Source organism: Hemiscyllium ocellatum, chromosome 30 (genome assembly GCF_020745735.1).
Source record: "Hemiscyllium ocellatum isolate sHemOce1 chromosome 30, sHemOce1.pat.X.cur, whole genome shotgun sequence".
Classification (NCBI taxonomy): domain Eukaryota; kingdom Metazoa; phylum Chordata; class Chondrichthyes; order Orectolobiformes; family Hemiscylliidae; genus Hemiscyllium; species Hemiscyllium ocellatum.
The window spans coordinates 55,502,164-55,523,886 of record NC_083430.1 but is presented as its reverse complement, the minus strand read 5'-3'; the positions used below and the strand labels follow the sequence as shown (position 1 = coordinate 55,523,886).

The window sequence follows — 21,723 nt, the reverse complement described above, 5'->3', positions numbered from 1 at the left end:
TTGGAGAGAATCCTGTTTTACATCCTTTTGAAAAGGCGAGGACTGGTTGGGGTAGTCAACATGGCTTTGTGCATGGGAAATCATGTCTCATGTACTTGATTCAGCTTTTTGAAGAAGTAACGAAGCTCAGTCAAGTACATGAGATCTATATGGACTTCAGTAAAATGTTTGGCAAGGTTAGATCCCATGGAATACAGGGACAACCACATGGACAAAATGTCACTACGTCTTGGTTTGAGGTTTTGTGAGGATAAAGCATCTCCTGAATGGTCTGGCCTTCATTCTCAGACTAAGCGCCCTAGATCTAGAATCCCCAACCAGTTGAAATAGTTTATCTTTATGTAACCTGCATCTTTCTGTTAACATCTTGAAGATTTCGATTAAATTATCCTCTAACCTACTGAATGCTAAAGAATACAGATCTAATTTGTGTAATCTCTCCAAACAATCTAACCCCAGAAGTCCAGGTAACGTTCTTGGTCATTATTGTTTCTGGTATATATAAATGATACAGAAGAAAATGTAGTAGGGGTTTTAGTAAGATTGCAGATGACATGAAGATTGGCTGGGTGGTTGTCAATGAAAAGGAACCTCTTGAGTTACATGGGGATATGGACAGGTTAGTTCCATGGGCACAGCAGTGGCAGATAGAATTTAACTCTGAAAAGTGTGAGGTGATGCATTTTGGAAAAAGTAGCAATACGAGGGTGTATACAATGAATGGCAGGATTCTAGGAAGCTCAGAGGAACAGAAAAGTTTTGGTAACTTATCCACAGGTCCCCAAAAGGTGGAAGGATAGGTTAATAGAGGAGGTAGTTGAGACATAAGGACACTTGCCTTTATCAGTTGTGGCATAGATTATAAGTGCAGGGAGGTTATGTTGGAGCTGTACAGGACTTTGGTTAGGCCATAGGTGGAGTACTGTGCACAGTTCTAGTCGCTACGCCATAGGAAGGATCGAGTTGCACTGAAGGGGATGCAGATGAAATCCACCAGGGTGTTGCCTTAGATGGAGCATTTCGGAGAGGCTGCATTAGCTCAGGCAGTTTCATTTGGAGCAGATTAGGCTGAGGGAGTACCTGACTGATGTGAATAAGACTGAGGGGCATGGACAGGGTTGGTAGAGAGCAACTGTTCCCCTTTAGTTGCAGGTTAAATTTCAAGGAGGCATTATTTTAGGTGACAGGCAGGTATTTTAGAGGGGATTTGAGGAAAAATGTTTTCACCCAGAGGATGGTGAGAATCTGGAATGCACTCCTTAGTGTAGTAGAGGCAGAAAACCACTCAGCCTTTAAAACGGACTTTAATGAGCACTTGAAATGCCACAAAATGCAAGGCATTGGACCAAGTATTCAAAGTGGAAAGTGGAACTAGAGTAACTTTAATGTAGTTTTTGGTCATGACCTACTCGATGGACCAAAGAGTCTCTCCTGTACTGTATCATAAGGGAGGAAAAAAAGTTTATTTTCCTCCAGTGACCATCCAGTATATTAAATCCTTGATAATCTCAGCTTCTGCTGTATAGGCAACCTTTACAACTGTAACATTAATATTTAATTAAGGGTAACTTTAGAATTAAAATGTCTCTTCAAACTATTCATTTCTCCATACAAAGGTACTTCTGAATAGTTGCCAAAATGGCTGACTGAAATATTTGAAATAATTCAAATTTTAAAATGTAATTGAATTCTAGTGAGTAATTGCTTTTCCTTTTGTTTCTGTGCAGGTTTTTAACGTAAGCCATGAAGAATCAAGATTCTGAAAGCGGGTTCAGTCCACCTGCTGATGGTCATGAGGGTATAATGGTTGGTGGTTTATCCGCTGAAGGGACAGATATTGTTGGCAGAGAGGATACTCTGGATGTTGCTCAGTCTACTGGACCAGAAACCAATTATGAAATTTGCAAAAAATCAGATGATCAGAACGGGCTTGATCCAAACCATGATAATGCAAGCACCAGTGATGACATACTGAATGGGACAAATGCAGAAGATAGCAGTGAGTCATTAGTTGTTCAAAATCCTTCTGCTGTAAATGGCTTGCATAATCTCCCAACTGAACCTTCAACAGCTGATGTTTCAGATGAGCTTAGTAGACAGCTTGAAGACATACTGAACACATATTGCTGCAATCTGGCTGAACAGGGTTCTACTGTACAACCTGAGGAGTCACCTGAAATGGAAGAAGCAGAAAAATGTGTAAATAGAGAGCCTCTGAGAAATGGTGTGCGGGAGATTGTATGTGGGGGAATAAGTGAAGACATTGAAAAGGCTGTGAAGGCAGAGGCTCGTGTGGAAGATGTGAAAGAAAATGGAGATATTCCTAACAACAAGGATCAGAAAAAAGCTCCAGAAAAGAAGAAAGCCAAAGCATTAGGTAAGTCAGTCGAGGATAACAGCAACATGTTCAGTTAGATTTTGTGACTTTTCTCTTTTCACTTTTCTGTAATTTAGTTTAATACATTTTATAGTATTTGTAATAATCCAATCAATATTGTATTTCAAATATCCTGAAATGTAGAATAACAAATAAGAGAATAAAATTAGGTGGCCTCATTGAAGACCCTTAGGACCAATAGACCTTACCACCTCTAGCAAATCAGGACAGGACTTGTACACTTAATGGTAAAGTCTTGGAGAGTGTTACCAAACAAAGCGACCATTGGTGCACGTTGAGGTCCTTCAAAATGGGACAGTGAAGGTATGCTTTCCTTTACAGGACATTGGTTAGACCACTTTTAGAATACTGTGTTATTCTGGCCTCCCTGCATTGGAAAGATGTTGTGAAACCTGAAACGGTTCAGAAAAGATTTACAAGGATGTTGCCAGGATTGGAGGATTTGAGCTTATAGGATGAGGCTGAAAAGATTGGGGTCATTCTTCCTGGAATGTTGGAGTTTGAGAGGGGACTTATAGAGGTTTATAAAATCATGAAAAGAATGGACAGGGTAAATAGCCAAGAGCTTTTTCCCAGGGTAAGGGAGTTCAAAACTAGAGAGCATAGGTTTAAGATGTGTATATACTGTGGAAACTCATTAGCTATGACTTTTGCCATCTGTGGTCTTTCATTTGAGTCATGGGATGTGGGTGCTGTTGGCTAGACCAGCATTCTATTCTCCATCCCTAGTTACCTCTTCAGAAGGTAGTGGGGAGTTGCCGCCTTGAACCACTGCAATCCATTTGGTGTAGGTAGTCTGCCAAAGCCGTTGGAGGGGCAGTTCAGATATTTGACTCAGCAACACTGAAAAAAAGATGATTTATTTCCAAGCGTGAACAGACAATTCCATGCAGGACAATTTAGCGCAAGGACAAATACCCTTGTCTGAGGCTGCAAGTGGAATCCACATGTATGGCTCCAGTGGATTCAGTTCTGAGAGTCAGCCAGCTCTTCCCCCCCCACACCCCCACCCCCTGCTGTGATGACCTCTCTCATTCTGTAAGAGGACAGGCGTGCAATTGATACTGCAGTGAGTCCTTTTAGCAGTGGAATGTTTAACCCTTGAGTCCCCAGTATGTCAGGAAAAAGAAGTAAAAATGGGACTGACCCCAATGTGGCTTTCTGATTTCCTCATCACTGCATTGGAAACGTGCTGCTTCAGTATCTGTGCAATTCTGAATGGTGCTAAATATCTTGAAATCATCTGAATGTCCTAGTTCCTGACCTTGAATTGGTGGGAAGGTCATTAATGAAGCAGCTGAAGATGCCTGGGCTGAGAACATTACTCTGAGGAACTCCTGCAGTGATGCCCTGGAGCTCCAAAGTCTGACCTCCAAAAACCACATGCAACTTCCTTTGTGCTCAGAGTTTAAGTAGCAGAGAATTTAGCCCCTGATTCTGATTGATTCTCTTTTTGCTGAGGATTCTTGATGCCACACTTATTCAAATGTAACCTCGATATCAATGTAGTCACTCTGGAATTCAGCTCTTGTGTACATATTTGAATTAAGGCTGTATTGAAGTTAGGAGCTGAATGATTATATTAGATTACTTAGTGTGGAAACAGGCCCTTCGGCCCAACAAGTCCACACCGACCCGCTGAAGCGCACCCCACTCATTCCCCTACATTTACCCCTTTACCTAACATTACGGCAATTTAGCATGGCCAATTCACCTGACCTGCACATCTTTGGACTGTGGGAGGAAACCGGAGCACCCGAAGGAAACCCATGCAGACACAGGGAGAATGTGCAAACTCCACACAGTTGGTCGTCTGAGTCGGGAATTGAACCTGGGTCTCTGGCGCTGTGAGGCAACAGTGCTAACCACTGTGCCACCCCCAATGATCTTGGTGGTGCTTAAACTGCGCATCAGTAAGCAGTGTATTGCCAAGCAAGTGCTGCTTGATTGTGCTGTTGATGACGTATACTGTCATTTTTTATTGATAATCAAGAGTGGACTTATGAGGTGGTGATTGGTGATGCCGGATAATCTTGCCGCTTGTACATAACCTGGCCAATTTTCCATATTGTCTCAGTATCTTGAGCGTTCCACTCAACATTTCTGGTTGAAAATTTTTGCAAAACTTCACCCTTATCTCTTGCACTGATATGCAGGGCTCCCACATTGAGGATGGGGATATTTGTGGAATTTCTTCCTCCAGTGAGTTAATTGTCCACCGATATTCAGGACTAGAATGTTTAGATCAGAATTGGTGTTTGTGAGATTGCTAAACCGTGTCTGTCACTTGCTACTTGTCTAGCTACACTGGCTTCACACCTCATATTTAAATATACCTTCTACCACTCGCGTAAGAACATGAGAAATAGGAGCAGGAGTGGAAGATCTTAAGTCTGTCTGCTATTCTCTAAGACCATGGCTGTTGCAGACCTCAACAATTTCTTTCCAGCTCATCCTATACCTCAACTCATCTATTTCAAAAATTTGTCTGCATCCTCTTTAAATATTTTGTGATTTAGCTTCCACACACTCTTTGGTTTAGAGAATTTCAAAAATTCACAATCCTCTGGGAGAAAAAAAAACCTTTGCATCTCCTTTTTAAGTGAATGTCTCTTTACTCTGTAACTGTGTCCCTGACATTGAGCTTCATCTACTAGTAGAAACCTATTCTCAACATAGTATGACAGTAGAGATGAGGCCCTTCAGCCCATCGAGTATGTACTGATCTATCTACACTAATCACACTCTCCAACACTTGGCCCATAGTCTTGAATAGTACTTTTCAAAAGCTGCTGAAGTTTCCTTTCTCTATTGCCCTTCCAGGCAGTGCGTTCCAGATTCCCACCACCCTCTTAAAAAATTTTTCCTCAAATTTCCTTGAAGCCTCCTGTCCTTCAGCCTAAAATTATGCCCCCTTGTTATTTACTCTTTCACTAAGGGGGACAGCTGCTTCCTATCCACTCTGGCCATAACCTTCATAATTCTATATACCTCCGTCAGATCCCTCCTCAGCCCTCTCTGTTCTTAAGAAAACAATCTGAGCCTGCCTTCAGCTAAGTTGCTCTATCCCAGACGACATCCTGATGAATCTCTGAATCCCTCCAGCAAATTCTTCCTTTGGTGAGGTGATGAGAACTGCTTTATGGTTGTGGATGGAAATAGAGAAAGGGCTATTATTTAAAAAGTGAGGATAGTGTAAGGGACTACTGCACATTTTACAAGTATGTTACTTATTTTTGTTCAAGTGGGGAAAGGTTAGTTGCAAACGAGCTGGCACCAGGTGGTGCATGTGAAGTAAGATTCAGCCAGCAGCAAGTAGCTGACTTGGTTTATGGAGTTGTGACCAATTGTCAATGACGAGGCCTTCTGCCTGCCAACAACTGTGTGATTGGCTCTCAGCTGGCTGAGCAGCTTTTATGTGTGAACAATATAGCCAGAGCACTCAGACCTCCTGAAGCAGAGTTGATGTCCTTTGCAGTCTTTCCTTGTGACATAGAGTTGGTTAACTCATATGGAGTTATACCTCGCATCATCCTCCACTATTTCCGTCACCTACAAACAGACCCCACCACCAGAGAGATGTTTCCCTCCCCACCCCTATCCGCTTTCCATAAAGACAGTTCTCTCTGTGACTACCTCATCAGGTTCATAACCCCCCGCTCCATCCCCCTCTCAAAAACCCACTCTCTCCTCCTAGTACCTTCCCCTGCCACAGCAGGAACTGCAGTACCAGTGCCCACACCTCCTCCCTCACTTCCATCCAAGGCCCCAAAGGAGCCTTTCACATCCATCAAAGTTTCACCTGCACTTGCACACGTCATTTTCTGTATCCGTTGCTCCCGATGTGGTGTCTTTTTCTTTGGGGAAAACAGGACGCTTACTGGCAGAGCACTTCAGAAAACATCTCTGGGACACCCACAGAAATTAACCTCACTGACCCGTGGCCAAACACTTCAACTCCTCCTCCCACTCTGCTGAGGACATTCAGGTTCTGGGCTGCCTCCATTGCCACTCCCTTACCACCCGACACCTGAAGAAAGAATGCCTCATCTTCTGCCTCGGGACCCTCCAACCCCAGGGCATCAATGTGGATTTCACCAGTTTCCTCGTTTCCCTATCCTACACCTTACCCCAGTTCCAACCTTCCAGCTCAGCACTGTCTCCATGACCTGTCCCATTTGTCCATCTTCCTTCCCACCTATCCGCTCCACCCTCCCCTTTTGATCTATCGCCTCCATCCACCTATTGTGCTCTCAACTACCCCCCCCCCACTCCCATTTATCTCTCCACCCCTGAGGCTCACAGACTCATTCCTGTTGAAGGACTTTTGCCCAAAATGTTGATTTTCCTGCATCTCTGATGCTGCCTGACCTGCTGTGTTTTTCTAGCACCACACTCTTGACGCTAATTCATTTGGACGGATATCTGTTTTGTTATGCAGTGATGCCAATAGCATGTGCTGAATTCTCATGCTGGCTCAGGTTGCCATAAAGGCATCTGCCTTCAACCTCTGCACTCACCTAAACTGTGGTGACCCTCAGGGTAAACTGCCACAGTTATGTCTGTTTAATTGGAGAACAACCCTATGGTATGCTTAGGTTATGACAACATCATTTGTTTACCTTTGTGCCATAGGTTTCCACATTTTCCTATTATTTGGTTAAACCCTGCATTCCTGCTTGAGTGTGATGCCATCTCATTTATACAACCCCTATTTGCCCCAGTACTGGAATGAATATGTGGATTATCAGATCAGCTACTGTGATAACTCAGGAAGCACAACTTGAAAGGAACGTTGTTTATTGTTGAACATCAAAGTAGGGCCACAACACATGGCAGACCCGTCCCTTTATATTTTTTGTTTATTTTTAATATCCAGAAGTGTTATGCAATGGACTGGCTTTCCCACTGCCAAATCACTGCAACATTATCTTAAACCATTAACAGCTACCAGTAAGTCTCTCTTATAGCCAGTTAGAAACTTAGATGCAAAACCCAGTACAGACAAGGCACCTGGATCTGCTTTATGGTTTATGGATACTTTCTAATCAGCCTGTTCAGTGATGTTATTGCACACCTCCAAAGCTGGACTTGAACCTGGGCTTCCTGATTCAGAGGCATGGAAACTGCCACCCTGCCACAAGTGTCCCTACTGGGTCTGCTTCATAGATATTTTCTAATCAACCTGTTCAGAGATCTTGTGACACACTCCTGGAGCAAGTGGGACTTGAACTTGAACCTCCTGGTTGAAAGGTAGGGTTACTACCACTGTGCTACACAAATGCAACCAAATGGCTTTCCCACCACCAAATCACTGTGACGTTTTTGTTTTAACTACTAGTTGCCACCAGTAAATGCCCCATGTAGCCAATTAGAAATTTACATGCAAAACCTATTACGGGCAATGTAGATCATCAAAGAGTGGGGGGCAATAGAGTGGGAAGGGTCTTAATCAAAGTGGAGTAGGGGGAGGAAATATCCCCTGAGGTGCCACCTTTCTGTGAAGGTATCAGGAGCATTGGGCACTGCATGCTTCCTCTCCAGTGACACCAAGGCACGAGCATAACTTGTGCTGGGTCTGCTTTATTTTGTTTTCCTTTTTTTCCTTCTATCTGGAAATGTTATCTCACAAAACCAAGCAGCTTTCTCACTATCAAATCACCATGATTTAGTTTGTGTTTAACTATAAACTCCCACCAGTAGTCACCTGTGCAGCCACTTTGACATTTACATGCAAAGCCCATTATGGGCAATGTAAACTATCAAGTGAAAGGGACAGGGTAGGGAGAGCAGGAAGAGTCTCAATCAAAATGGGGTTGGGTGGAGAGAATAAAGCTCTGGATGCCCCACGGTACCCATCTCTTTTTAAAGACATTGAGAGTATTAGTGGACACTGCAGGCTCCCTCTCCAGTGACTTCCAGACACAAATGTAACCTCAGGTATAGCCTTGGTGTATTACTGGGCAGGCTATTACTTGTCACCCAGGGAACCCATACTCGGTGAGCTTCAAAGGGATATTAATTAGTAATGCCCAAGAACCTTGTCAGGGCTATTACAGTTGTGATCTAACTTTGTGGCAGAGCAGACTCAATGGGCCGATCGTTGAGAGTGTGGTGCTGGAAAAGCACAGCAAGTTAGGCAGCATCTAAAGGGCAGGAGAATTGATGTTTTGGGCATAAGCTCTGATGAAGGCTTTGTCCAACTGAATAGTACTTTTGGACATTAATCCAGTCGAAGATACCACATAAGATGCAAATTGCTTTGCTAGTGTGGACAAGAATGAGCGACAAAAATGTACTAGGAAGAGAACAGAGGTGTCATACAATCACTGGAGGTGACCCTTGACTATGATCTCCAGCATCTGCAGTCCTCCCTTTCTCCTCACTGGGACGAATGGCCTGGTTCTCCTTCCATGTCTTATGGTATTCATCGCTCTAATTTTATGTAGCTAATTACAATTTGCATGGGTTGCAGATAGATTGTAGTCTTGAATTATATTATTCGGTTATTTATGCTGCCTTTTATATATTTTATGGACTTTACCGCCAACATATGTACTGTTAAAATCATAGAGAAGACCTCAACCACTTAGAGACTAGCCAAACAACTTGTTCCTTTACCTGTAGTAGAACTAGAACCATTCCAATCACCTCCAGTGATTGTGTGACACTTCTCTGTTCTCTTCCTTATACTTTTTTTTTTGCTTAGTCTTGTCCTGGTACACTAGCAAAGCAATTTGTATTTTATGTGGTATCTTCAGCTGGATTAATGTCCGAAAGTGCTACTCAGTTGGACAAAGGTGGATGCTGAGGCCAAACAAGGTAAGTATTGGAACAGATAACAAAACCTTTTGGCAAAGATAGTGGACTTTGTCAGAGAGGTTTAAGGAGAAAATTCTTATTTTTTTGGATGAAATTGTTTCCAGACACAGGTGTTAATAGAATTAGAAGAGGCCAGAGTCAACAGAATGCAGAATCATCTGAAGACTGTAGGTTTAGAGAATTAGAGTTGCTAGGTGACAGAATTGGATGGGGAAAGACTGTGAAGGCATTTGAACATAAGGCAGTGAAGTTTCAACTTGAGGCATTTAGTAGATATAAAACTGATGATGTTCAGTATATGCGAGCCAGGAAAATGTTAGCAGAGTTTTAGATGAGTTAAAAGTTTATGGAGATGATTGCTATAGTCAGACCTGGTGGTGACAAAACGTTTCTATTTGATATTTAATTTTCTATTTTTATGTTTGATTTTTACCAATGTAACTTTTCCTGGAACTTTAACTTGACTGTATCTATTTATTTTAGCCTCCTCTCCAAACGTAAGGCTAAGAAGTAGTTTGCTTAAAGCCATAAATGTAGATGATAACGAGGGAATGAAGTGCTGATCCTTGCACAGTTTCACTGATTATCTTCTCCTTGTGATTACACTGTTGCCTACACTCATTTCTCACTCCAGTTACGTGTCTGCCTTTGCAACAGTTGTCAGTTTAGTGATTGCATGGAGGGAGGGTGAAGAGTAACAAAACTTTGTTTAGAGGAGGTCAGCTTGCCAAGGTTATACTCTATCCCAAACATTACACTTTGTAAAAGTTTTTTTTGTTACTTTTGTAAATGATACATGCATGTAGTGCATCAGGTGTGTATGGTAGCTGCAAAGAACTCTTCTCCCCCTGCCCCCCACTCTTCTCCCCCTGCCCCCCACTCTTCTCCTACTTGATGCAATGGTGAGTTTCCAAAGAGATGTATTCTGCCTCAATGCCTGTATTTTATATGGTTAATTATGACAATATCACACCTGATCCAGAAGGAACTCTGAAACTAATGGATTCACCATGTGAGGTGTGCTTTCTGATTCAACAGTGATGTAATTTTGTACTTACGTTGCTTCCAGGAGTTATTACAATGCTCATATTGCTAAGAATATGGAAAATAGGAACAGCAACAGCAGTAGGCTAATTAGCCCCTCAAACATGGAACATAGAAAAATACAGCGCTGTACAGGCCCTTTGGCTCATTCAATGTGCTCATTGATTGAATCTGTGGATGAGTGCCATGCCTCTAGGGATTCCCTGGCTGTTTTCTGTTTGGCTTGTCCTATAATAGTAGTGTTGTCCCAGTCGAATTCATGTTGCTTGTCATGATGCCAGGGATGACAAGCAACATGAATTCGACTGGGACAACACTACTATTACATACACATACCACCCTCTGCATGAAAAGGTTGCCCCTCTGGTCTCTCTTTTATATCTTTCCTGTCTCACCCTAAACCTCTACTTCTCGACTCCCCCACCCCAGGAAGAGACTTTGTCTATTTATCCTATCCATGTCCCTCATGGCGGCACGGTGGCACAGTGGTTAGCACTGCTGCCTCACAGCGCCAGGGACCTGGGTTCAATTCCCGCCTCAGGCGACTGACTGTGTGGAGTTTGCACGTTCTCCCCGTGTCTGCGTGGGTTTCCTCCGGGTGCTCCGGTTTCCTCCCACAGTCCAAAGATGTGCGGGTCAGGTGAATTGGCCATGCTAAATTGCCCGTAGTGTTAGGTAAGGGGTATATGTAGGGGTATGGGTGGGTTGTTGCTTCGGCGGGTTGGTGTGAACTTGTTGGGCCGAAGGGTCTGTTTCCACACTGTAAGTAATCTAAAAAAAAAGATTTTATAAACCTCTATAGGATCACCCCTCAGCCTCTGACGCACCAGGGGAATCAATCAGCCTAGCCTGTTCAGTCTCTCTCTATAGCTCAAATCCTCCAACCCTGGCATCATCGCTGTCGATCTTTTCTGAACCCTTTCAAGTTTCACAGTCTCCTTCCAATAGGAGGAAGACCAGAATTGCATGCAATATTCCAAAAGTTGCCTAACCAATGTCCGGTACGGCCGGAACATGACTTCCCAACTCCAGTATTCAATACTCTGTGCTTCCTTTTTTCCTTGACCAAAACCTCAACTTCTCTAGTCATCCAGCATTCCTTACACCTGTCAGCCTTGCCTTTCACCCTCACAGGAACATATTGTCTCTGGACTCATGTTATCTCACTTTTGAAGGCTTCCCATTTTCCAGCCATCCCTTTACCTGTGAACATCAGCACCTAATCAACTTTTGAAAGTTCTTGCTTAATACCATCAAAATTGGCTTTTCTCCAATTTAGAGCTCTAACTTTTAGATCCAGTATTTTAAAACTAATGGAATTGTGATCACTGGCCCCCAAACTGACACCTCAGTCACTTACCCTGTCGTATTTCCCCAGAGTAAGTTGAGTTTTGCACCTTCCCTGGTAGGTACATCCATGTCCTGAATCAGAAAACTTTCTTGTACTTATTGGTACAATCCCAATAAGGTAATCATCCCTTTCTTATTTCTCAGTTCCACTCAAATAACTTCCCTAGAAGTGTTCCCAGGAATATCCTCACCAAGTACAGCTGTAATATTATTCCTTATTAAAAATGCCACTCCCCCTTCTCCCTTCCCTCCCCCCCCCCTCTATTCTTCACATTGCATTTATATCCTGGAACATTAAGCTGTCAGGGTGGTGGTAGATGGAAAGTATTTGGAAAGATGGAAAGTGATTTTGTTAAATGACTTGTATGAGGAAGTGGAAGTGTGGGTTAGTAAGCTTGCCAATGATATGAAGGTTGATGGAGTTGTGGATAGTGTCACAACAACTCTCCACAATGTGTGTAGGGTATGAGCAGGTAGGGAAACAAGTTTTGAGTTTTGTGAAACGAAAGGTTCAGCTAGCGTGACTCTCATCAGATAAGAACTTGCAATAAACAATGGGGTGCTGGAGGCAAGGGTAGTGGGTTAAATATTGCAATTGTACTAGCCTCTACCAATTCCTCTGGCAGCTCATTCCATACTGTACCACCCTCTGCGTGAAAAGGTTGCCCCTCTGGTCTCTTTTATATCTTTCCTGTCTCACCCTAAACCTATGCCCTCTAGTTCTGGGCTCCCTGACCCCAGGGAAAACACTTTGCCTATTTATCTTATCCATGCCCCTCATAATTTTGTAAACCTCTATAAGGTCACCCCTCGGTCTCCGACGCTCCTTGTAAATTTTTTCTGAACCCTTTCACGTTTCACAACATCTTTCCAATAGGAAGGAGACCAGAATTGCACGCAATATTCCAACAGTGGCCTAACCAATGACCTGTATAGCTGCAACATGACCTCTCAACTCCTGTACTCAATACTCTGACCAATAAAGGAAAGCATACCAAATGCCACCTTCACTATCCTACCTACCTGCGACTCCACTTTCAAGGAGCTATGAACCTGCACTCCAAGGTCTCTTTGTTCAGCAACACTCCCTAGGACCTTACCATTAAGTGTATAAGTCCTGCTATGATTTGCTTTCCCAAAATGCAGCACCTCTCATTTATGTGAATTAAACTCCATCTGTCACTTCTCAGCCCATTGGCCCATCTGGTCAAGATCCTGTTGTAATCTGAGGTAACCCTCTTCCCTGTCCACTTCACCTCCAATTTTGGTGTCATCTGCAAACTTATTAACTGTACCTCTTATGCTTGCATCCAAATCATTTATGTAAATGACAAAAAGTAGTGGACCCAGCACCAATCCTTGTGGCACTCCCCTGGTCACAGGCCTCTAGTCTGACCAACAACCCTCCACCACCACCCTCTGTCTTCTACCTTTGAACCAATTCTGTGTCCAAATGGCTAGTTCTCCCAATATTCCATGAGATCTAACCTTGCTAATCAGTCTCCCATGGGGAACCTTGTTGAACGCCTTACTGAAGTCCATATAGATCACATCCATCGCTCTCCCCTCATCAATCTTCTTTGTTACTTCCTCTGTCGTGTGTGCATGGAATGCACTGCCAGCGATGGTGGTTGAGTCAGATACATTAAGGACATATAGCAACTCTTGAATAGGCACATGTTTGGTAGTAAAATGAAGGGATTTGTAGGTTAGTTTGGTCTTAAAGTAGGGTAAAAGTTCAGCACAGCATCAAGGGCTGAAGGGCCTGTACTGTGCTATACTGTTCTGTTCTATGTTCTATCACCTGGCTCTCCATCCTTAATTTATTTAATTAGGTTTGAATTTTTTTTTCAATTTTTAACTGTTTATGTATCTCTACTTATGCAAGTTGTAACCAATAAATTAAGAAGGTTCAATTTAACACATTCCAATTTAGCAGACCCCTTATTAATCAATCAAATCACAGCCCTCCTGTGACATCACCTTTTAGTTTTCCATTCAGTAACAGAATCACTCACCTTCTCAAGTTGCTGTCCACTCGGCTCCTCTCCCAATGTCCTCAGCTACCCTCGTGAGCTCCTAGCACTGGAGGTAATCCAGATATTACCACCCTCAAGGACTTCCTTTTTAAATTCCTGCCTGACTTCCTATATTCTTCCTTTAGAATCTCATCCTTTTTCCTTCCTATGTTGTTAGTTCCAGTATGTACAATGACCTCCTTCCAACACACCATTCTGATTTCTTGCTGTTGAAGTAGAAACATGTTAATTACAATACTTGTCAGGCTAATACGCCTATAGACGTTTTGGCCTCCCTTTTTTGAGTGTGAGTGTCACATTGACGTTTTCCAATTCTATGGTACTTCTCCAGAATCCAACAATTTTTGGAAAATTACAGTCAATACATCACTGTCTGTATAGCTAGCTCTTTTAGAATACTAAAGTGCAGGCCATCAAGGGGTCTCATCTGTCTTTATCCCTGTTAGTTTGTCTCATACTGCTTCTCTAGTGCTGGTGATGGTACTTAATTCTTTTGTATTAATGGGATGTTGAAAGCACCTTCTACCATAAAGACTGATGCAAAATATCCGTTAACTCCTTTGCAATTTCTTTGTTCCCCAAAACCATTTCCACACATTCATTTTCCAAGGGGTGTACGTTCACTTTGAGCTCGCTGACTTTTTATATAATTGAAGAAGTTGTTATTATCAGTTGTCATATTCCTTGCTAGTTTGCCCTCTGTTTATTTTCTATCTTTATTACCTTTTTAGTCATCCTCCTTCTTCCAACTTAATACTTTCCTTAACTTCATTGGTTAGCCATGTTTGGTTTATCCCTCTCTTATAATCTTTGCTCCCTTACTGTGATAATTCTTTGCTGAGAGTCATGAATTAGCTCCTTAAATTCTACCACTGCTTGCTTGCTGTCATTCTTGCTAATCTATCTGCTCAGTTCATTTTAACAAAGTCTATGCTAGTTTCATTGCCTTAATTAAGTTAAACACAGTTGTTTCCAATGCAAGTTCCTCACTTTTGAACAGAATATTAAATTCTTTATCATGTTATAATCACTACTTCCTAGGGGATCTTTAGTCTGAAGTCATTTTTAAACTTGTCTCATTATCCCGTATCAGATCTCTGTTTGGCTATATGAAGTTTGCTCTAGGAAGCTATCCTGAATGCATTCTGTAAGTTTGTTGTCATAGCTACTTTTCCCAATTTTTTAAATCTTCATGTTGATTGGGTTAATGTCACCCATGATTATTGCTCTATTCTTTCTACATACTTCTGTTATTTGTTGATTTATAATCTTTCCTACAGTATGGCTACTGTTTGGAGGTCTGGAAACTTCTTACTAGTTTTATTGCTTTTTTTAATCTCTGTCCAAATGAACATCATTTTAGCCCAGACCATCTCTCTCAACTGTGCTTTCATTCCTTATTAATAGTGCTACTCCTCCATCTTTTTCCTTCCCTCTATCTTTCTGGAAGGTCAAATATCCCTGCATGTTAAGTTCCCAACTTTGGTCTCTGAGTAACCATGTTTCCATAATAGCTGTAAGGCTATCACCAATTTGCAACCCTGCCTTCTCCTTGATCTAATGTTTCAAGCAATTAAACCTCCAACCTCTGCCACTATTTAATTCAAAGCCCTACCTGCATTAGCATGAACACTTTTCAAAGTCTGTCAATTAGTACAGATTTAGGAATTCAAAATTGGGCATCCTTGAGCTGCAGTGGGCCATCAATTATAGCAGAACTGTTTTTAACTATAATCTACATTCTCATGGACTCGCTTATCCCCCAATCTACCATTGCCATCAAGCCAAGAGATCAATCCTTATTCAACAAAGAGTTTGCAACAGCATGCCAAGAACTGCTCCAGGCCTTCCTTTTCAAAAAAAAAGGATCAACCATGTGAAGCTCCAACATAGAATTACTTTGCATGCAAAGCAACCTGAAATAGTACCGACTGGAATATCCATCTCGATGCCCTCCTGTGGTCCGCAACATCACAGATACCAGTCTTCAGCCGTGACTTGTGACATCAAGAAATAGTTGATTGCACTGGATACTTCAGGCTATGGTCGCTGACCACATCTGGCAATAGTACAAAAGACATTCTCAAGAAATAGCTGTATCAGTAGCCAAGCTGTTCCAATCAAGTTACAACATTGGTATCCACTGAACAATGTGGGAAAAAAAGATAAACCTACACAGGTCAATTACTGCCCCACTGTTGTCTCTATCATGAGCAAAGTAATGGAATGGACCCTTGACAGTACTATTAAAGAGCATTTAATTAGTAATAACCTGCTGATTGGATTCAAATTTAGTTCCACCAAGGCCACTTGGCTTCTGACCTCATTGCACCCTTAGTTCAAACAGACAAAAGAGTGAACTCAGCGTTTGACTGAATATGGAATCAGGAAGCTCTCTCAAAACTGAAAGTAGGGAAATGGACACTGGGAGAGCCTCTGTACTGATTAGTGCCATATTGAGCACAAAGGCATATAATTGTGGTTGCTGCAATTCCAGGGCATCTCAGGAAGACTTTCTCAGGGTCAAGCCTTTGACTCAACCATCTTCAGATGCTTCATCAGTCACATTCCCTCTATCATAAGGTCTGAAGTGGGGATGTTCAATGACAACTGCAATTGTGCAGTGATATTCGCAAATCTCATACTGAAAAAGTCTGTGTCCATTTGCAGCAAGACATGGATGATACTAGGCTTGAGTTGAGAAAAAAACATGTATACTACATAAATGCTAGGCAATGGCCATCGCAAACAACAGAATTCAACCATTGCCCTGAACATTCACTGACATTGGTGATACCCCCCCAAGTAGAACAGAGCACAGTACAGGTGCTTTAATCCATGATGTTGTGCCGAGCTTTTATCTTAATCTAAGATCAACCTAACTTACACTCCCCTCAATGTACTGCCATCCATGTGCTTGTTCAGCAGTCCCTTAAACGTCCCTACTGTCTCTGACTCTACTCCCACCACTTGCAGTGCATTCTACGTACCCATCACTCTCTGCGTAAAGAAACTACCTCTGACATTTTCCCCTTATATCTTCTTCCAATCGCCTTTAAAACCATGACTTCTCATGAAAGCCATTTCTGTCCTGGGGCAAAACTCTGGCAAAACATAGGACAAACAGGAAGACCGCTAACAATCTGCATACATGAACATCAACTAGCCACGAAACGACACGACCAGCTATCCCTAGTAGCCACACACACAGACAAGAAGCAACATGAATTCGACTGGGAAAACACTACTATCATAGGGCAAGCCAGACAGAGAACAGCCAGGGAATTCCTAGAGGCATGGCATTCATCCACAAACTCCATCAACAAACACATCGACCTGGACCCAATATACCAACCACTACAGCGGACAGCTGAAACTGACACCCGGAAGCGGCAAGGACAAACCACTATAAATACCGGAAGAAACATCAAAGAAGCGCTTCGCTGGAGGCTCCAGAGCACTGATGATGTCGCCTAGCCAGGGGACGAAACGTTTGCAACAAAAACTTCCAGCTCGGCGAACAGAGCCACAACAAAACTCTGGCTATCTACTCTATCTATGCCTCTCATTACCTTGTATGCCTCTATCAAGTCACCTCTCTTCCTACTCCTCTCCAATGTAAAAGGGCTAAGCTCACTCGTCCTCTCTTCTTAAGACCAGCTCTCCAATCCAGGCATCATCCTGGTAAATCTGCTCTGCACCCTCCTGAAAGCATTTGCATCCTTCCTACCATGCTATATGACTTCATGAAAGAACTGGATACATTATTCCAAGTGTGGTCTAACCAGGGTCTATAGAGCTGCAGCAAAACTTTGCGGCTCTTAAACTCAATTCCCCTGTTAATGAATGCCAACACACCATACGTCGCCTTAACAACCCTATCAACTTGGGTTGAAACTTTGAGGAATCTATGTACGTGGACTCCAAGATCCCGCTGTTCCTCCACACTGCCAAGAATTCTGTATTTAACCCTGTATTCAGCATTCAGATTTGACCTTCCAAAATGAATCACTTTGCATTTGTCCAGGTTGAACTCCATCTGCCACAACTCTGCATCTTGTCAATGTCCTGTTGTAGCTTGCGACAGTCCTCCACACTACCTGTAACACCACTGACCTTTGTGTCATCAGCAAACTTACTAACCCACACTTCCACTACTTCATCCAAGTAATTTATAAAAACTACAAAGAGCAGAGGTCCTAGAACAGATCCCTGCGAGACACCACTGGTCACTGACCTCCAAGCGGAATACTTACCATCCACTACCACTCATTGTCGTCTTTTGGCCAGCCAATTCCATATCCATTTTCTCTGTATCCCATACCTCCTAACTTTAGAACATAGAACATAGAAAGATACAGCGCAGTACAGACCCTTCGGCCCTCGATGTTGCGCCGACCGAATCCTACCTAACCTACACTAGCCCAATAACTTCCAAATGCCTATCCAATGCCCACTTAAATGACCATAAAGAAGGAGAGTTCACCACTGCTACTGGCAGGGCATTCCATGAACTCACAACCCGCTGTGTAAAGAATCTACCCCTAACATCTGTCCTATACCTTCCACCCCTTAATTTAAAGCTGTGTCCCCTAGTAACGCCTGACTCCATTAGCGGTAAAAGGTTCTCAGTGTCGACCCTATCTAAACCCCTAATCATCTTATACACCTCTATCAAATCTCCCCTAAACCTTCTCTTCTCCAATGAGAACAGCCCCAAGTGCCTCAGCCTTTCCTCATAAGATTTTCTTACCATTCCAGGCAACATCCTGGTAAAATGTGAATGGGTAACCTTGGTAACCATGGTAACCTTGTCAAATACCTTACTGAAATCCATATACACCACATCCACTGCTCGACTTTCATAAACATGTCTCGTCATGTCCTCAAAGAACCCAATAAGGCTTGTGCGGCATGACCTGCCCCTCACAAAACCATGCTGACTATCTTTAATCAAACTATGTTTTTCCGAACAGTCATAAATCCGTATCTCTCAGAATCCTTTCTAGTACCTTGCTTACCACAGACCTAAGACTGACTGGTCTGTAATTCTCAGGGATTTCCCTATCTTGAACAAAAGAACAACATTCACCTCCCTCCAATCAGCCAATACTTCTCCCGTGGAGAGTGGGGATGCAAAGATCATCGCGAGAGGTGAGGCAATCTCAATCCTTGCTTTCTGTAGTAACTTTGGATATATCTGGTCCAGGAGAAAGTGAGGGCTGCAGATGCTGGAGATCAGAGTCGACGGTGTGGTGTTGGAAAAGCACAGCAGGTCAGACAGCATCCGAGGAGCTTAAGCCCTTCGTCAGACACCTGTGCTTTTCCAGCACCACACTCTTGACCCATATCTCTGGCCCAGCCCTGGGGACGTATCTATCTTGTTGCCTCCCAGAATTTCCAGCACATCCACTTCCTTAATATCAATCTTTTTGAAGCCTATTAACCTGGTCCATGGTGTTCTCACTATAGACAAGACCCCTCTCTCTGGTGAATACTGAAGCAAAAAAATCATTTCAGTCTCCCCCACCTCTTTAGATTCTGGGCACAAGTTCCCTCCACTATCCTTGATTGGCCCTACTCTCTCTCTGATCATTCTCTTATTCCTCATGTACATGTCGAACACCTTTCGGTCTTCCCTAATCCTTCCTGCCAAGGCTCTTTTGTGCGCCATTGTAGCTCTCTTCAGTCCATTTTTGAGTTCTTTCCTAGCTACCCTGTAATCCTGTAAAGCTGTGCCAGATATTTGCTTCCTCAACCTTAAGTAAGCTTTCTACTTCCTTTTGACGAGAAGCTCCTCTGCTCTTGTCATCCAAGGCTCCTTCACCTTACCATTCCTTGCCTGTCTCAGTGGGACAAGGTTAGCCAACGCTCTCAATAAATGCTCCTTAAACAGCCTCCACATTTGTTTTGCCTTTCCCTAAGAAAATTGTCCCAATTTATACTCCTTGGCTCCTGTGTAATAGCAGTATAATTTTCCCTCCCCCAAGTAAATACCTTCCTGTTCTGTCTGCTCCTATCCCTCCCTATATCTGACACCTGGCCTGGTTCGTTGCCTAGCACAAATCCAACATGGTCTCCCCCTTAGTTGGCCTATCTACATGTTGAGTCAGGAATCCCTCCTAAACACACCTGACAAAAAAAGTTCTATCTAGACCATCTGCGCTAAGGAGGTTTCAATCAATATTGGGGATTGTTATGTCACCCATAACAACAACTCTGTTACATCTGCACTGTTCCAAGATCTGCTGTCCAGTCTGTTCTTCCATTTCTTTGTTGCTATTGGGGATCTATAGAAAACACAAAATAAAGTGACTATTCCTTTTTTGTTTCTGACTTCCACCATACTGACTCAGTAGACAGACACTCCTCAACAACCTTCTTTTCTGCAGCTGCGATGCACTCTCTAATTAACAATGGGACTCCCCCTCCTCTTTTATCCCCCTTCCTTGTACTTTTTAAAAGATCTAAACCTGTCTCCATTATGGCCAAAACATTGTGATTCCAAGTACTGATTGATGCTCTAAGCTCATCACTCTTATTCCTGGCACTCCTTGCGTTGAGACAAAAAAAACTGCAGATGCTGGAATCCAAAGTAGATAGCAGGAGGCTGAAAGAACACAGTAAGCCAGGTAGCATCAGGGGTTACACGTGAAAAATCAACTTCTCTACCTCCTGATGTTGGCTGGTTTGCTGTGTTCTTCCAGCCTCTTGCCTGTCTACTCCCTGTATTGAAACAGACACACTTTATCCGATCCCTTTGCCTATTAACTGTTTATCCTTCCTGACAGACACACTGCATTCCATTTCTGCCTGTTCAACAACTATCCTTTCCACTGATCTATATCTCTTGTTCATTTCCTCTTGCCAAACTAGTTTAAACCCTCCCAACATCTTCAAGATTACTCTTAACTGGGAACTGAAGTGAGGTAAAAACAATGGTTGCAGATGCTGGAAACCAGATTCTGGATTAGAGGTGCTGGAAGAGCACAGCAGTTCAGGCAGCATCCAAAGTGCAGTGAAATCGATATTTCGGGCAAAAGCCCTTCATCAGGAATAAAGGCAGTGAGCCTGAAGCATGGAGAGATAAGCTAGAGGGGGGTGGGGGTGGGGAGAAAGTAGCATCGAGTACAATAGGTGAGTGGGGGAGGGGATGAAGATGATAGGTCAGGGAGGAGAGGGTGGAGTGGATGGGTGGAAAAGGAGATAGGCAGGTAGGACAAGTCATGGGGACAGTGCTGAGCTGGAAGTTTGGAACTAGGGTGAGGTGGGGAAAGGGGAAATGAGGAAACTGTTGAAGTCCACATTGATGCCCTGGGGTTGAAGTGTTCTGAGGCGGAAGATGAGGCGTTCTTCCTCCAGGCGTCTGGTGGTGAGGGAGCGGCGGTGAAGGAGGCCCAGGACCTCCATGTCCTCGGCAGAGTGGGTGGGGGAGTTGAAATGTTGGGCCACGGGGCAGTGTGGTTGATTGGTGCGGGTGTCCTGGAGATGTTCCCCAAAGCGCTCTGCTAGGAGGCGTCCAGTCTCTCCAATGTAGAGGAAACCGCATCGGGAGCAATAGATACAATAAATGATATTAGTGGATGTGCAGGTAAAACTTTGTGAATGTGGAAGGCTCCTTAGAAGCTCAGAGTCCTATGCTAGGTACATCGCTTTTTGTCTTCTGAAATCCGGTACTCCAGCTACAAGACACAAATCAGAAGAGTGATGGAATCATCCCCATTGACTGGATGAGTGTTTCTCCAGTGACACTTGATGCTTGAAGCCTTCCAGGAAATCATAGAATCACTACACCGTGGAAGCAGGCCCTTTGGCCCAACAAATCCACACTGACCCTCCAAAGAGTAACCCCCCAAACTAATTCCCCTACTTTATTACCCCTGATTAATGCACCTAACCTACTGAACACTATCAGTAATTTAGCATGGCCAATTCATCTAACCTGCACATCTTTGGATTGTGGGAGGAAGCTGGAGAAAGCCCACACAGACACGGGGAGTACGTGCAAACTCTACACAGTTACCCGAGGATGCAATCGAATCCCGGTCCCTGGTGCTGTGAGGCAGCAGT

At 43.3% G+C, this 21,723-nt stretch overlaps 1 protein-coding gene across 1 annotated transcript in view; it reads left to right on the top strand.

Moving 5' to 3' along the window:
- LOC132829773 (alpha-taxilin-like) overlaps positions 1-21,723 on the top strand; it is a 101,234-nt gene that overhangs the window by 6,504 nt on the left and 73,007 nt on the right. Inside the window, exon 2 of the mRNA XM_060847126.1 lies at positions 1,728-2,377. Within this exon, the coding sequence (XP_060703109.1) occupies positions 1,744-2,377 (634 nt within the window). The 5' untranslated portion in view covers positions 1,728-1,743. The remainder of the gene's footprint in view (positions 1-1,727; positions 2,378-21,723) is intronic.